The 17,371-nt window shown below is 42.3% G+C and overlaps 1 protein-coding gene across 8 annotated transcripts in view; it reads left to right on the plus strand.

Moving 5' to 3' along the window:
• The window catches only part of A2ML1 (alpha-2-macroglobulin like 1), a 53,648-nt gene extending 40,395 nt beyond the window's left edge, over window positions 1-13,253 (plus strand). For 5 of the 8 annotated variants that reach the window (XM_019038173.4, XM_055358631.2, XM_004052661.5 and 2 more), the window contains 8 exons: window positions 121-335; window positions 4,155-4,370; window positions 4,543-4,670; window positions 4,870-4,960; window positions 5,308-5,376; window positions 10,602-10,704; window positions 11,148-11,189; window positions 12,231-13,253. In XM_019038173.4, the coding sequence (XP_018893718.3) occupies window positions 121-335; window positions 4,155-4,370; window positions 4,543-4,670; window positions 4,870-4,960; window positions 5,308-5,376; window positions 10,602-10,704; window positions 11,148-11,188 (863 nt within the window). In that variant the 3' untranslated portion in view covers window position 11,189; window positions 12,231-13,253. Of the gene's footprint in view, window positions 1-120; window positions 336-4,154; window positions 4,371-4,542; window positions 4,671-4,869; window positions 4,961-5,307; window positions 5,377-10,601; window positions 10,705-11,147; window positions 11,190-11,636; window positions 12,188-12,230 lie in introns of those variants that run through there. The other 3 variants (XM_055358630.2, XM_055358635.2, XM_055358633.2) reach the window with 3 other exon arrangements.
• Window positions 13,254-17,371: the final 4,118 nt, after the last annotated feature.

Consider the following 17,371-nt stretch of genomic DNA (forward strand, 5'->3'; position numbering starts at 1 on the left):
TTCTACTCTGTTTAATTCTCAGTTGGTACTTACTCTGCTCTAAGATGCTGCATTTACAAAGTGAATGTGGGAAAGCCAGTTCCTTCTAAGGACATCCTAGTTATGTTTCTTTTTCCATAGGAGAATCCATTCACTGGAGCCAGAAACCTACTCCATCATCGAACGCCAGCCCTTGGTCTGAACCTGCGGCTGTAGATGTGGAACTCACAGCATATGCATTGTTGGCCCAGCTTACCAAGCCCAGCCTGACTCAAAAGGAGATAGCGAAGGCCACTAGCATAGTGGCTTGGTTGGCCAAGCAACGCAATGCATATGGGGGCTTCTCTTCTACTCAGGTAAACAGCCTGTTCTCCCACTGCCACTTATCAGGTAGAATTAGATCTTGTGTGGAGATAGAGGAAAACATATTGTCCTTGCCTTCTCGGTCCAGGGGCTTAGAGAGAGGAAAAGCCTGTGAACAATATATGGAAGTATTCATAAAATGGGTTATATGAGCACATTAATAGTACCAGATGTATTTAATTTTCTTTTTTTTGTTGTTGAATGTGAAACACTGGGGCCAGGCGTGGTGGCTCATGCCTGTCATCGCAGCACTTTGGGAGGCCGAGGCAGGCGGATCACCTGAGGTCAGGAGTTCAAGACCAGTCTGGCCAACATGATGAAACCCCGTCTCTACTAAAAATACAAAAATTAGCCAGGTGTGATGGCAGGTGCCTGTAATCCCAGCTACTTAGGAGGCTGAGACAGGAGAATCGCTTGAATCCAGGAGGCAGAGGTTGCAGTGAGCTGAGATCATGCCATTGCACTCCAGCCTGGGTGACAAGAGTGAAACTCTGTCTCCAAAAAAAAAAAAAAAGCAACATCATGAGGTCCATGTTTTACATACAAGTAGGATATATATAATTATGGCTAAATGTACATATTAATAAACTAGGAAGACCATTATGGGGTCTGTAAAGATAACACCAAGATTCATGGGCACATATCCTTCTTCTGCTATCGCAGGTATTAGAAAGCTAATAAGATATAGTCTGAACTCTAAAAAGTTTACAGTCTAGAAGAAAAGCGAGGACAAAGTCTATGTATTACAAAGAGGATCTGGTTTATAATATAAGAAACATGCAAAAGGTACAACATATCGAATTTCAAAATGGGAGAGAAAGCTCATATCAGCTTGAGGGATAAGAAAAGTCTTAGCCGGGCACAGTGACTCACGCCTATAATCCCAGCACTTTGGCAGCCTGAGGCAGATGGATCACTGGAGGTCAGGAGTTCAAGATCAGCCTGGTCAACATGGTGAAACCCCATCTCTACATTTTAGTAGCTGGATGTGGCCCCATCTCTACTAAAGATACAAAAATTAGCTGGATGTGGTGACATGTTCCTGTAGTCCCAGCTACTAGGGAGGCTGAGGCAGAAGAATTGCTTGAACCTGGAAGGCAGAGGTTGCAGTGAGCTGAGATCGCGCCACTGCACTCCAGCCTGAGTGACAAAGCAGCACTCTGTGTCAACAACAACAATAAACAAAAACAACAACAAACAAAAATTTTTTAGGTTGGACACAGCGGCTCATGCCTGTAATCCCAGTGCTTTGGGAGGCCGAGGCAGGCGGATCACCTGAGGTCGGGAGTTCGAGACCAGCCTGACCAACATGGAGAAACCCCATCTCTACTAAAAATACAAAATTAGCCAGGCGTGGTCGTGGGTGCCTGTAATCCCAGCTACCTGGGAGGCTGAGGCAGGAGAATCGCTTGAACCCGGGAGGCGGAGGTTGCAGTGAGCCGAGATGGCGCCATTGCACTCCAGCCTGGGCAACAAGAGTTAAAACTCCGTCTCAACAACAACAACACAACAACAACAACAAAAATTTTAACTTTGTTTCAGAAAGATTAATCAGCCACTTGGTGTGTGAGATAATTTAGAGAGGAGAAACGTTGGACTTGAAGAGATCAGGAGACTGTTTCCTTTATCTAGGTTAGGGAAGAGATCAGGAGACTGTTTCCTTTATCTAGGTTAGGGGTAAGGGGAAATTGGGAAATTGAATGAGTGGTGTGGCAGTAGGGAAAAAACAGAGGGGTAGAATTGTATGATAAACTCAAATCATAAAAAATTATTTTAGATTATAATGAAGAGAGTAGTCATTAATCTATGTATTCTGAAAATATTAAATATCTACCGTGTCCAAATCACTTTGATGAGGCTACAGAAATAACTAAGAAAATGTATTTATTGTTCTCATGAAGATTATATTCTGATTTGTTGAAATTAGCCAATTTCACTGAAGATATAACATGTAAATCAGACCTGAAAGAATGAACATCTTTTAATAGGTTGCATGTTTGGTAAAAATGTTAAAAGCACCAAGTTTAGGCCAGGCGTGGTGGCTCACGCCTGTAATCCCAGCACTTTGGGAGGCCGAGGCAGGTGGATCACGAGGTCAGGAGATCGAGACCACGGTGAAACCCCGTCTCTACTAAAAATACAAAAAATTCGCCGGGCACAGTGGTGGGCGCCTGTAGTCCCAGCTACTCGGGAGGCTGAGGCAGGAGAATGGCATGAACCCAGGAGGCAGAGCTTGCAGTGAGCCAAGATCGCGCCACTGCACTCCAGCCTGGGAGACAGAGCGAGACTCCGTCTCAAAAAAAAAAGCACCAAGTTTAAATATGGTAATGACTTAATTGAAACTTAAAAAAATTATATGGTACTATGCCTCCCTGTTTCAGGGAAATTCTTGGCCAAAGATCACAAAATACTCCTTCTTGCTCGGTCCTGAATAATTATAATATATAATAATATTTTTGGAAAGCAGTGGGTGAAATGTTTACAACTCTCGGTGACAGGTATATGTCAGAATCCTTTTTCAATGAAATCCTTGGCTATCACAAGAAGTCATATATCATATATTACCCACACTGGTTTTTCAGCTGACTGTGAGTTCCCTTTCTTTGAATTGTCTCCATATGTTCAAGCAGTAAAAAACCTCCCTGGCTCCAGTCCACAAAAGGTAAACAAAAATTGTTTGTAGATGGTCAAGCTGCACAGATAGAACTTCTTCACAGCTTCACCAGGGTGGGTGACCTGTCTTCCTGTTTTGTAGGACAGTGATAATGTCGAAATAAGAATGTATTTTTCATTTGTGAGATGAAGAAATCGGGTTTTTTTTGTAATAGATATTTTTTGTAATATTTTACACATGAGCGAGATATAACAATTTTGTTGAACACTTCATTCATTTTTCCTTCCCCTTGTAATTTATATGAATTATGTTTTCAGAATGAAACAGTTCAAATATCACTGTACCATGCTCACTTAGTGACAGTTTATCTGTCTTATTCCCAGAGAAATAAAAGATTGTCACATGGTATAATGGCTAAGAAGCCAGCCTGCAGGGAAGGACTTTCCTAGGGTCCCTTATACTCCTTCCAACTGTGATGTAGAAGATCATTACACAGTTAAATGACTTCATAGACTGCAATTTCTAGGGCTATCAAGTTACTACTGTTTCCTCCCCAAATAAGGAAGCTGTAAAATATATACTGAACAATTATCCACTTGCTTCTAGCAATAACTCATTCTGAAGCTGTTGGTTTCTGAACATGAATTGATGAGGTTAACCAAGTAATCTGTGGATGTTCAGTAGTACCTTGTTGATGGTGATTTTCTATAAAAGCATGCTACTGGCTGGGTGTGGCGGCTCATGCCTGTCATCCCAGCATTTTGGGAGGCCAAGGCAGCCGGACCACCTGAGGTTGGGAGTTCAAGACTAGCCTGACCAACATGGAGAAACCCCTTCTCTACTAAAAACACAAAATTAGCCGGATGTGGTGGCACACGCCTGTAATCCCAGCTACTTGGGAGGCTTAGGGAGGAGAATCACTTGAACCCGGGAAGCGGAGGTTGCAATGAGCTGAGATCGTGCCATTGCACTCCAGCCTGGGCAACAAAAGCAAAACTCCATCTGAAAAAAATAAAAGCAAGCTACTGTGATTTCTAGGCCAGCTTCTCCAGAGGAGGTGGGTATAGTTCTCTAAATACTTAAAGAAGTCATCATCCAAGCCAACTAACAACAACCAGATGTGTGGGTTATAGAGTTGTTCAAGGTTAATTCCAATGGCTCACAAAATGGTAAGTATATGTTTGGTTGTTTCCCTCAGGATACTGTAGTTGCTCTCCAAGCTCTTGCCAAATATGCCACTACCGCCTACATGCCATCTGAGGCGATCAACCTGGTTGTAAAATCCACTGAGAATTTCCAGCGCACATTCAACATACAGTCAGTCAACAGATTGGTATTTCAGCAGGAGACCCTGCCCAATGTCCCTGGAATGTACATGTTGGAGGCCTCAGGCGAGGGCTGTGTCTATGTGCAGGTAAGTAGAGATCCATGAGAATGAGTGGACATTGGGAAGGAGAGTCTGAGAGCATCTTCCCCTTAGGCCTTCTCTCTCTCTTTCTTTCTCACTTGTAAGAAAAGTAGTTTGAACTGTACAATCTTTAAAGTTCTTTCCAACTCTGATTTGGCTACCTATTTCTTCCTACCAGACGGTGTTGAGATACAATATTCTCCCTCCCACAAATATGAAGACCTTTAGTCTTAGTGTGGAAATAGGAAAAGCTAGATGTGAGCAACCGACTTCACCTCGATCCTTGACTCTCACTATTCACACCAGGTGATTAAAGCTGGGGTGCTGGTGCCCGGCAGAGCACCTGGTCATAGGAGCTGAGCTGGGACACTTGCGTGTGTGTGTATGTGTGTGTGTGTATGTGTGTATGTGTGTGTGTACATGTGTGTGTGTGCATGTGTGTGTTGGGGATGCAGAGTGCACTGAAGTAATAGGCTCACATGTGTTTTATTCTTCCTGCTCTCAGTTATGTGGGGAGCCGTAGCTCTTCCAATATGGCTATTGTGGAAGTGAAGATGCTATCTGGGTTCAGTCCCATGGAGGGCACCAATCAGTTAGTAAGTTACTTCTGTTTTCTTCATTTATCTAGCTGTGAGGGGACCTAACATTATAATTTTAAAAACTGGTAAAATGGGCATCATGGCGTGTATACACACACACACACACGGCATGTATATACATACATATATATGTATGTATGTACACACAAACTCATGATTGGATTATTTAAATGGGCTGCAAGGTTGTAGCAGATATATGACATGCAACTTGTAATAGTCTTGGTTCCCTTTTCCTACCTTTTCCACAGTATATATTGTTTCCTTGATCATGGCAGAGCTTTGGAAGACTACCCCAGGGAAGGCTCTGGCTCTTAGTATCTTTTTTTTCTCCCTCTCTTATTCAGCTTCTCCAGCAACCCCTGGTGAAGAAGGTTGAATTTGGAACTGACACACTTAACATTTACTTGGATGAGGTAGGTATTCAGGAACCAGATCAAAGAGCTGGATTGCTTATGGATCTTCATGACTTCCCTTCTAATCTGTATATACGGGTATCACACACATGGGGATGAGGGGCCTGGGAGTGAGTCCACAACATGCCATGAGTTCTGCCTCCATGCTGGTATACCGTAAAACACCCCATTGTGCCTCTAGAGGAGCCCTGTCCAACAGACCTATAATGTGAGCCATTTACGACATTTGAAGATTTCTGGTAGACACATTTAAAAAGTATAGAAACAGATGAAATTAAGTTTAACGGTATATTTTATGCAAGCTTATACACCCCAAATATTTCCATTTTACCATACAATTAATATACAGACGTATTAATGAGATAGCTACATTCTTTTTTTTTTTTTTTCTGTACCACATCTTTGAAATCCAGTATGTACTTTACACTGTCAGCGCATCTCAATTCTGACTGACCTCATTTCAAGTGCTCAGTAGCCACAAGTGACATTGCAACTCTAGAGTATGTTATAGTGGTTAATAGCAGAAGCTCTGAAGCCAGACTGCCTGGGCTGTGATCTTGGTTCTAGCATTGACTGAGTAACTGGACAAGCTGTTGAAAGTTAGCTGTAAAATGTGTGTGGGTAGGGGTCAAAATAGTTCTTTTAGAGTTATAGAAAAAACTAAATTATTTCAGACATGTAAAAATATTTAGAACTGTACCTGGTATAGAGTAAGCCCTCATCACTCTATAGCTACTCCTATCATTTTAACATAATGTTAATATTACTTAATATTAATCAGACATTGTATGTAATGTTTCATTTTAACAAAACAAGAAGTTCTCAAGGACTAACAGTGTTCTAAAGATTGTTACAATGTTCCTTTTCATGATATTCCATTCCACACAAGGAACAAAGTTATCCTTATTGTATATAACCAAAAGACAAGAATATCCCAAATCAAAATACTATTGTTAGTAACATCCATTTCCAACCCCCTGCCCACCCACCAACCCGATCATCTAACTGTGTTTCCTGTCTTCCAGGGAGCCAGGGTTTTTTATGTTGTGTGAGCCGTGTATAGTTTCTTTTTTTCTTTTTTTTTTGAGACGGAGTCTCGCTCTGTCACCCAGGCTGGAGTGCAGTGGCACAATCTCAGCTCACTGTAAGCTCTGCCTCCCGGGTTCATGCCATTCTCCTGCCTCAGCCTCCCAAGTAGCTGGGACCACATGCGCCCGCCACCATGCCCGGCTAATTTTTTGTATTTTTAGTAGAGACAGGGTTTCACCGTGTTAGCCAGGCTGGTCTCGATCTCCTGACCTCGTGATCCACCCACCTCGGCCTCCCAAAGTGTTAGGATTACAGGCATAAGCCACCGCACCCAGCCAAGTTGTGTATAGTTTCTTTTGAGACAGCTCGGGTTAGCTTATCTGGCACTACCCTGTAATCATGATGTTGCTGTTTAAAACTTTGCCAAGTTTATGATGCTTTCATACATGACTTATTCAAGTCTTACAGCCACCCTCCTTAGACATAAGGAGACAGAGTTGGAGAGAGAGAGTGGGTTGTCCAAGTCATACCATCTGTCAGTGTCTAGGGTGGGAGCAGAACCTGGGGAGTCTGATTTCCATGACACCATGCCTGAGACTGCAATGAACTGCTCCTCAGTGTGTCCTGCCAAATCTGCCAGTTGGCTTCTAATTTGAGTTAACAGGCCTAATGATCTAAAAGCCAGTGCTAATCATTGTATCTGTGGTTATTTCCTCTTTTCTCTGTGTCTTCTCCCTTGTGTTCTTGATCAATTTCACCAGAGGATGACCTTATTCACATATATAGTCTTCCTTATTTTTTAATGAACTTGTACTATAAGCGTCCTTCTAGGTACATGCCATCCCTCTCCCACAATCTCAGACAAGCAATGTTTTTACTGTCATTCAGTTCTAACTATTTCTTAATTTGTTGGGAAACACATGGAATTTTTAAAGCCATCCTTTTGTTCCTGATGTCTAATTTTGTTGCATTATGGTCTGAGAATACAGTCTTCATGATCCTGATTGCCTGGAATGTGCTGAAGTTTCTTCCATGACCTAATCCATGATCTGTTTTTGCAAGTGTTCAGTGTTCACTCCAAAAGAACATCTATTTCTTTTCTCTTGGGCTTGCATTCTGATCTAGAAGTCTGAGATCATTATTTCTGTTGTTCATGTGTTTGATAACTCTGCTTATTTTTCTGCTTGATTTAACAATTTCTGAAAAGCATGTGTTAAAATATCCAATTATGATGGTTTTTGTTTGTTTGTTTAGTATTTTTTTGGTAGAGACAGCGTTTCACCATGTTGGCCAGGCTGGTCTTGAACTTCTGACCTCAAGTGATCTGCCTGCCTAGGCCTCCCAAAGTGCTGGAGTTATAGGTGTGAGCCACCACGCCTGGCCTCTAATTATGATATTTGATTTATCCATTTATCCATACATTTCTGCCAATTGTTTCCTGATATATTTGAGACTACATAATTAGATATATATGTTATGAACATATCTTCTTATTAAATTTTCCTTATATTAGTACATACTATCCTTTCCCCATTACTATATATGTGTATATATTTATATCATTTACTTTTGCCTTAGATTCTTACACACCCCCACCGCCACACACACACACACATTTTTTTCCCTTGCCTTGGGTGCCATTTAGTCAGATATTAAAACTGCTACCTGGCCAGGAGCAGTGGCTCACGCCTGTAATCCCAGCACTTTGGGAGGCTGAGACGGGTGGATCATGAGGTCAGGAGATCAAGACCATCCCGGCTAACACAGTGAAATGCCGTCTGTACTAAAGGTACAAAAAGTTAGCTGGGCGTGGTGGCAGGAGCCTGTAGTCCCAGCTACTCAGGTGGCTGAGGCACAAGAATGGCGTGAACCTGGGAGGCGGAGCTTGCAGTGAGCCGAGATTGTGCCACTGCACTCCAGCCTGGGCAACGGTGCAAGACTCCGTCTCAAAAAAAAAAAAACAAAAAAACTGCTACCCCAGCTTTCTTTTGGTTCATATTAGTCATTTGCTTTAATTCATTATGGTGACCAAATGATAGGAAAGAACAGTGGTTCTAAAAATTCTTTGTTTCAGGGTCCCTTTATACTCTTAATTTATTGAGGACCTCAAACAGCTTTCGGTGAAGTGGGTTTTAACTATTGGTCTTTATCATATTAGAAATTAAAACTGAGACAATCTTAAAATATTTATTAATTAATTTAAAAATGATAATAAACTCAGTACATCTTAATATAAATAAAATTTTTGTGAAAGTAACTATTTTCTGGCCAGGCGTGGTGGCTCACGCCTGTAATCCCAGCACTTTGGGAGGCCGAGGCGGGTGGATCACGAGATCAGGAGTTCGAGATCAACCTGGCCAATATGGTGAAACCCCATCCATCTCTACTAAAAACACAAAAATTAGCTGGGCACGGTTGTGCGTGCCGGTAGTCCCAGCTACTTGAGAGGCTGAGGCAGAAGAATTGCCTGAACCTGGCAGGCAGAGGTTGCGGTGAGCCGAGATCATGCCACTATACTCTAGCCTGGGCAACAGAGTGAGACTCCATCTCAAAAAAAAAAAGAAAGAAAAAAGAAAAAGAAAGTAACTATTTTCCAAAACAAAAAAAAAATAAGAATGGTGACATTGTTTTGCATTTTTGCTTTAATATCTGGCTTAATCAAAGAGAATGAAATTTTCCTAATTACTCCTACATTCAAACCGTTGCAATATTACACATAAAGTAGCCTCTGATAACTCTCCTGTATACTTGTTTTGTTTTTTATTTTTTTAAATCACTTTCCCCAGAAGGAAACAATCTCCTGTATATTTGTAAGAGAATGAGAGTGGAAAAAAAAAGTCTTAATATCATTCTAAAAATAATTCTGACCTCTCAGATATTCTGATGCAATCTCGGGGATCCCTGGAGTAGGGGAGGTCCCTCGACCACACTTTGAGAAGCACTATACCTGAAGAACTTTGGAAACCCCTTCCAATTAGGTGTTAATAGCGCTATATCTAAATTTATAATACGATTTTTTTTTTTTTGAGACAGGGTCTCACTCTGTTGCCCAGGCTGGACTTCAGTGGTCCGATCTTGGCTCACTATAATCTCCACCTCCTGGGTTCAAATGATCCTTCCACCTCAGCTTCCCAAGTAGCTAGGATTTATTTTGTTATATTAAAGTAACTTATACAATTGCCTTAGATTCTCCATTTGCTAATTTATTCAACAAATATTTACTGAACAACCAACATACGCCAGTCACTTTTCTAAGTGATGGAGACGTAGCAATGAAACCAATAGGTATGATACCTGGCCTAAGAGTGCTGATATTCTAGTGGAGAGACAACAATATTCAGGTTTTTAAAAATTACATGTATATGTGTACACACACACTTTTTTTTTCAGTAGTAATAAGTGCTATGCAGCATAAGGGGATAAAAAGTGCTAGTGGTGCAGGCCAGGGACGTGACTTTTTTTAAATAAGGTGTTCAAGGAAAGCCTCTTTGAGGAGGTATCATTTGCTCAGGGACCAGATTGAAGAAAGCAAACCAGTAAGGGGCATAGAACTGTTGGAGTAAAATGCAAGCCTCTGTTTCTCTGGCCACTTTGACTAATTTAGTGGAGAAGCCATGGGTCAGGGTGGACCACGAACAAAGGGAACCAGTTCACAAGAGGGCCAGAGAGCTGCAAGATCCTAAGAAGAAAGAGCCAGGAAGTCAGCAGGAGGCAATGTCTTTAAGGCTGTCATAGGGCAGTAGCGGTACGTAGAGGGTTTCAGAGAATCTTCTTTTAATTAAAAAAAAAAATTTTTTTTAATTTGAGATGGAGTCTCACTCTGTTGCCCAGGCTGGAGTGCAGTGGCGCCATCTCGGCTCACTGCAACATCTGCCTCCCAGGTTCAAGCGATTCTTCTGCCTCAGCCTCCTGAGTAGCTGGGATTACAGGTGCCAGCCACCATGCCCGACTAACTTTTGTATTTTTAGTAGACACGGGGTTTCACCATCTTGGCCAGGCTGGTCTGGAACTCCTGACCTCTGGTGATTCACCCACTTCGGCCTCCCAAAGTGCTGGGATTAGAGGCATGAGCCACTGTGCCTGGCGGGGCTTCAGAAAATCTACGTGAAGACAGCAAGGGTCTTTTAACTCCACATTGCATACAGTGTAATTTTCATCTTACTTCTAAGGTACTGTTTCATCTGTCTTCCCCACAGCTCATTAAGAACACTCAGACTTATAGCTTCACCATCAGCCAAAGTGTGCTGGTCACCAACTTGAAACCAGCAACCATCAAGGTCTATGACTACTACCTGCCAGGTGAGAGGGCTGGGCTGAAATGAGAGCTGAGATCTTACCTGCATCTCCCAACTTACTTCTGCCTCATTCTTCATGGCTTCTCTCTTAATTTTACAAATACTCCTTCCCAAGCCAAGTAGCACATAATTAAATTATCTAATCTCCTAAAATATTTTAATTCAGTTGTGTGCCATTTTTAAGTTGCGTACACTAGAGACATTTTATATGATAAGAGAACAATGTGAACCATTGTTCTTAAAGGGCTATTTCTATTATTTTTGCTATGATTAATAGTTTGTCACAATGTACAAATATTAGTGATTGAAACTTTCTTGTAATTCTGAATATGCTCATAACCTGTAGAGATTCTCTGGAAGGGGCTCAAGCAGTAGCTTTTCTGAAGCATTTTCCCTCTGAATATAGGAGGCCCTCAAAGTAATAATATGTCTCATTTCATTTTACAGATGAACAGGCAACAATTAAGTATTCTGATCCCTGTGAATGAGGTAAGTCCAGCGGAGAAATGGGTGGAATTATGGGTTAGGGTGGCAGAAGTTAAGAGGAGCCTCTTTCGAGTTACTGTTATTGTCTTTTTTTGAGATAGAGTCTCGCTGTGTTGCCCAGGCTGGAGGGCAGTGGCGGAGGTTGAGTGGCTCACTTCCCAGCTTCAAGCGATTCTCCTGCCTCAGCCTCCCGAGTTACTGGGATTATAGGCACCCACCATGATGCCTGGCTAATTTTTGTATTTTTAGTAGAGACAGGGTTTCACCATGTTGACCAGGCTGGCCTCAAACTCCTGACTTCAGGTGATCTGCCCACCTCGGCCTCCCAAAGTGCTGGGATTACAAGCATGAGCCGCCACACTCAGCCCTGTTATTGTCTTTTGGAAGCTATTGTTGATAGAAAGTGAGCTTTCCCTTTTTGTCTTAAACTTTTTTTTTTTTTTTAAACAGGATCTGGCTCTGTTGCCCAGGCTGGAGTGCAGTGGCGTGATCTCAGCTCACTGCAGCCTCTGCCTCCCAAGTTCAAGCGATTCTTGTGCCTCAGCCTCCTGAGTAGCTGGGATTACAGGCACGTGCCATCAAGCCCAGCTAATTTTTTGTATTTTTAATAGAGATGGGGTTTTGCAATGTTGGCCAGGCTGGTCTCAAACTCCTGGCCTCAGGTGATCCGCCTACTTCAGCCTCCCAAAGTGCTGGGATTACAGGTGTAAGCCACTGTGCCCGGCCTGTCCTAAACTCTTGAAAATAGTTTACAGAAGAAAAAGCTAATCTTGGTATTAAAACAATACTTTTTTCTATCAGATTGAAAATGGATTGATTTTTCCTGATATTTTTACATGATACATCTTTGTTATATGAAAATACTAAGATGAAAGTAAAGCTTACCTGATTCTACACCTGTGAGATAACACTATTAATAATCCAACTGTGCATTTGTGAGATTTTTTTGTATATATAGAGAGAGGTCAAGTATCTTCTATGTATGTAATGAGCTTCTGAGTATCACAGTGTCTTCTATTTTTTGTTTGATTGTTCGCTTTTCAGGATAGAAGCTGGAAACTCAATTAGTCCTCTGTGACATTACTGGAGGGTGGAACATTCTTCTCTCGCTTGAAGCAGAACTCATTCAATCAAATAATTTAATTTCTCTGACTAGTATATGGGTAACAGATGAATATGTGTGAACCTCAGCTATAATACTTTCTACTACCTTTGCAAGGAGATGGGATAGGAACAATCACTCAGAGGAGGCGTTGCATGGGCAGGGTCATAGGGGGAAGAAAGGTGGTTTAGCTGTTTTATTTAGCCATTCAGGGGGCTCTCCAGAGAGGAGACGGTGATAGAGGGTGAACTAGAGAAGATAAGAATGTCTTCCTAGGCCGGATGCGGTGGCTCACGCCTGTAATCCCAGCACTTTGGGAATGCGAGGTGGGCTGATCATGAGGTCAGGAGTTCAAGACCAGCCTGGCCAACATGGTAAAACCCGTCTCTACTAACAATACAAACATTAGCCAGGTGTGGTGGCATGGGCCTGTAATCCCAGCCCCTTGGGAGGCCAAGGCAGGAGAATCGCCTCAACACTGGAGGTGGAGGTTGCAGTGAGCTGAGATTGTGCCACTGCACTCCAGCCTGGGCAATGAGGCAAGACCCTGTCTCAAAAAATAATAAATAATAATAATAATAATGTTTTTCTAGAGTTTCAGTCTAAGGGAAAATGTGATTTAGGGCTTTGGGAATTGGCTAAAAATATAAAAATGGAAAAGAAAATCTGTGCATTTAGTTCTATACATATTTCTTTGGAAACCAAAAGTTCTTTTAAAGATGATGATCATCCTTTCCCCCAAAACTCACAATTTGGTTTCTTCCTTAAACCTTTTAACCCAGACTTCTCGAAGAATCATCTTAAAGATGTGAGGACAGGTTAGAATAGAGAATTTTAATTATGCGGGTACGCTCAACCAGCCCACTACTGCAGGGCAAACAGTGATTGATTACAAGAAAAGTGGCTGGCCAGAATGCCGTTTCCATCTCTCTCGGTTTCTCTTCTGCATGATTCTCCCAACCTTTCCCCACATGGGCTATCTATCACTGTGCAAGCACTTCCTCAGAGGAATGCTTTTGTTTTGGAAACAGGTTTGGAGGGAAAGGGATAAGGGAAGTAAGATGAATGATATTTAACAGAAAAGATTCTCTAGGCAATTACACCCTTTTATCCTGGGTATCCATCGGATCCATTATGCTCCCCTTGATTGTAAATTCTGACTGAAAAGTCAGGGAAAATAAGTACATTCTACAAAAACAAAAAATGACAGATGGGACCTACTTAAACTAAAGAGCTTCTGCACAGCAAAAGAAACTATCAACAGAGTAAACAGACAGCCTAAAGAATAGGAGAAAATATTAACAAACTGCCTCCAGCAAAGAACTAATATCCAGAATCTATAAGGAACTTAAACAAACCAACAAGAAAAAAACAAATAATCCCATTAAAACGTGGGCAAGGGGCATGAGCAGACACTTCTCAAAAGAAGAGTACAAGTGGCCGATAAACACATGACAAAATACTCAACATCACTAATCATCAGAGAAATGCAAAATCAAAACCACAATGAGATACCATCCACACTAGTTAGAATGGCTATTATTAAAGTCAGAAAATAATAGATGTTGGCGAGGTAGCAGAGAAAAGGGAACGCTAACACACTGTTGGTGGGAAGGTAAATTAGTTCAGCCACTGTGGAAAGCAGTTTGGAGTTTTCTCAAAGAATTAAAAATAGAATTACCATTCAACCCAGCAAGCTCACTACTGGGTATAAACACAAAGGAAATACATCTTTCTACCAAAAGGACACATGCACCTGTATGTTTTTCGCAGCGCTATTCACAATAGCAAAGACATGGAATCAGCCTAGATGTTCATCAATGGTAGATTGGATAAAGAAAATGTGGTCCATGTATACCATGGAATGCTATGTAGCCATAAAAAAGAATGCAATCGGCCCAGTGCGGTGGCTCATACCTGTAAACCCAGCACTTTGGGAGGCCGAGGTGGGTGGATCACCTGAGGTCAGGACTTCAAGACCAACCTGGCCAACATGGCAAAACCCCATCTCTACTAAAAATACAAAAACCTAGCAGGGTGTGGTGGCAGGTGCCTATAATCCCAGCTACTGGGGAGGCTGAGGCAGGAGAATTGCTTGAACCTGGGAGGTGGAGATTGCAATGAGCCGAGATCATGCCATCGCACTTCAGCCTGGGCGACAAGAGCAAAGCTCCGTATCTAAATAAATAAATAAATAAATAAATAAATAAATAAATAAATAGAATGTAATCATGTCCTTTGCAGCAGCATGGATGCAGCTGGAGGCCATTATCCTAAGTGAATTAATGCAGAAACAGAAAACCAAATACTGCATGTTCTAACTTTTAAGTGGGAGCTAAACATGTTGTACACATAGACACAAAGATAGGAACAATAAACACTGGAGATTCCAAAAGGGAGGAGGGAGGAAAGAGGGCAAGAGTTGAAACCTACATTCAGGTACTATGTTCACTATTTGGGCAATGGGATCACTAACTCAAACCACAGCATCACGCAATATACCCATGTAACAAAACCTGCATATTTACCCCCTGAATCTAAACCTGCATATGTATCTCCTGAATTTAAAATTGAAAAGGCCAGGCATGGTGGCTCACTCCTGTAATCCCAGCACTTTGGTAGTCCAAGGTGGGTGGATCGCTTGAGCTCTGAGTTCGAGATCAACCTAGGCAACATGGCAAAACTCCATCTCTACCAAAAATACAAAAATTAGCCAGGCATGGTGGCGTGTTCCTGTAGTCCCAGCTACTCCGGAGGCTGAGGTGGGAGAATCGCTTGAACCCAGGAGGAAGAGGTTGCAGTGAGCCGAGTTTGCACCACTGCACTCCAACCTGGGTGATAGGGTGAGACCTTGTCTCAAAAAAATAGAATAAAATGAAATAAATAAAAGTGTATACTGAAGAGAATATTCCCCAAGCCCAGGGTCACAGTTGCATTAATTGTTCTGTACCTTTCTCCTCCATCCTTGTGTCTGTCCTGGTCCTTCTAGGAGTTCCTATAGTGAGGGCAGATGCAGGAAGATATGCAAAGGAGGTCATTCCCAAGCTTGCCTCTTGGGTATCAAAGGAAGAGAGCAGAGGGAACTCTAAAGAAAAGAAGGTAGTTGTCAGGTGCAGCGGCTCACACCTGTAATCCCAGCAGTTTTGGAGGCTTAGGCGGGCGGATCACTAGAGATCAGGCATTCAAGATCAGCCTGGCTAACATGGTGAAACCCTGTCTCTACTAAATATACAGAATTAGCTGGGCATGGTGGCACGCGCCTGTAATCCCAGCTACTCGGGAGGCTGGGGCAGGAGAATCGCTTGAACCCGGGAGGCGGAGGTTGCAGTGAGCTGGGATTGCGCCACTGCACTCCATCCTGGGGGACAGAGTGAGACTTGGTGTCCAAAAAAAAAAAGAAGGTAGTCATGATCATGAAAGCCCCTTCCACTCACTAAAAGCTCCATCCCATGTACCTTTTGGGTCTGCAGCACTTACCAGAGCATCCCCTTTTGGAACGAAAGGAAATGGTGATCTTCAAGACTTAAGAGGTTATGTGGGCAGAATACATCTTAAATGATTAGGAAAACTCTTTATTCTTGTATCTTTGGGATTTCAGATAGGATAAAAAGAATATTCTTATGCTTAAATTATCAACTACGCTGAATAAAAGGATGTTAATGAGAACATGTACATCGTCCAACTCATTGAAATATAAATATTTGTGCATATTTGAGAAGGTGATTGTGAGGATTAGGTGGCATTTAGCATTCAAGTGACACTTGGTATTACAGTACTTACAGTAAATACTGATACATACATTTATTATATGTCAGGTATTACACCAGGCCTGGGAATACAAAGATAAATAAAATGAAGTTTCTCTCCTCAAAAAGCTCACAGACTAGTGGAGGGAGGAAGGAAACAAACAAATTAACAGTTATAATACAGTGTGACCAAAAAAATGACAGAAGAAAGCACAAAAAGCTACGGAAGGCCAGGTGTGGTGGCTCATGCCTGTAATCCCAGCACTTTGGGAGGCTGAGACAGGCAGATCACCTGAGATCAGGAGTTCGAGACCAGCCTGGCCAACATGGTGAAACCTCGTCTGTAGTAAAAATACAAAAAATCAGCCGAGTGTGGTGGCAGGTGCCTATAATCCCAGCTAATCAGGAGGCTGAGGCATGAGAATTGCGTGAATCTGAGAGGTGGAGGTTGCAGTCAACGGAGATTGCACCACTGCACTCCAGGAGCCTGGGCAACAGAGCAAGACTCTGTCTAAAAAAAAGAGGTGGGGAGAAAGCACGGTATTTCACCCAAGTAATTCAGTGTACTCATGGATTGTGTGTGTGTATGTGTGGGGCGGGGTGGGGGCGTGGGTAGTGTCTCCTCAAAGTTAGACTGGGAAACAGAGATTGGATCATGACTTGCTTTTCAGAAAGATCATTCTAGCAGTAATGTGAAGAATGGGGTGGAGAAAAAGAATGGGGTGGAGAAGAAGAAAGCCGAAGTCCTTGAAACCATTTAGGAGACTGCTACAGTTATCCAGGTAAAAGCTGGTGAACGGGGAGTGGGAGGGGGAGGAGGGGACACTCAACAGCTACTCAGCTTAGCAGATAGAATCAGGAAGACTTACTGACATCAAAGACAAAATGTACCAGACAATTACACAGGTGGTTTTATTCGGGCCATTGCAATCAAGAACATGTTCATTAATTAATAACATATCAGAGAAAAGGAAGGGGACCTGAGGTTTCATAGAGGCAGCGAACAAAAGAGTCATACATGGATCTTATGGGAGCCATAATGAAGGATGGAGATGAGGCTTTTTATGGAATATGTGTGAGCAGAGTGATTCTTTGCAGTTAGCTTTTTTGTTGGAACACAAAAGGTTGGAGGGTTTTGGAAAACAACATGATGGGTAAATTTCATAACTGACCTGTTTCACAGAAGCACAGGGCTTAGGTGGTTCACCAGTGTCGGAGACTAAGTGAATGCAAGAAAGGAGAGTAAGGGAAGAGGCTGGGAAGACTGCCAGAATTCTAGACTGTGGATTACATACAGGAGAAAAACCTTTTCCTCTACCTGTTAGGTTTAGTATACG

The sequence above is a fragment of the Gorilla gorilla genome, chromosome 10, assembly GCF_029281585.2.
Source record: "Gorilla gorilla gorilla isolate KB3781 chromosome 10, NHGRI_mGorGor1-v2.1_pri, whole genome shotgun sequence".
Lineage (NCBI taxonomy): Eukaryota > Metazoa > Chordata > Mammalia > Primates > Hominidae > Gorilla > Gorilla gorilla.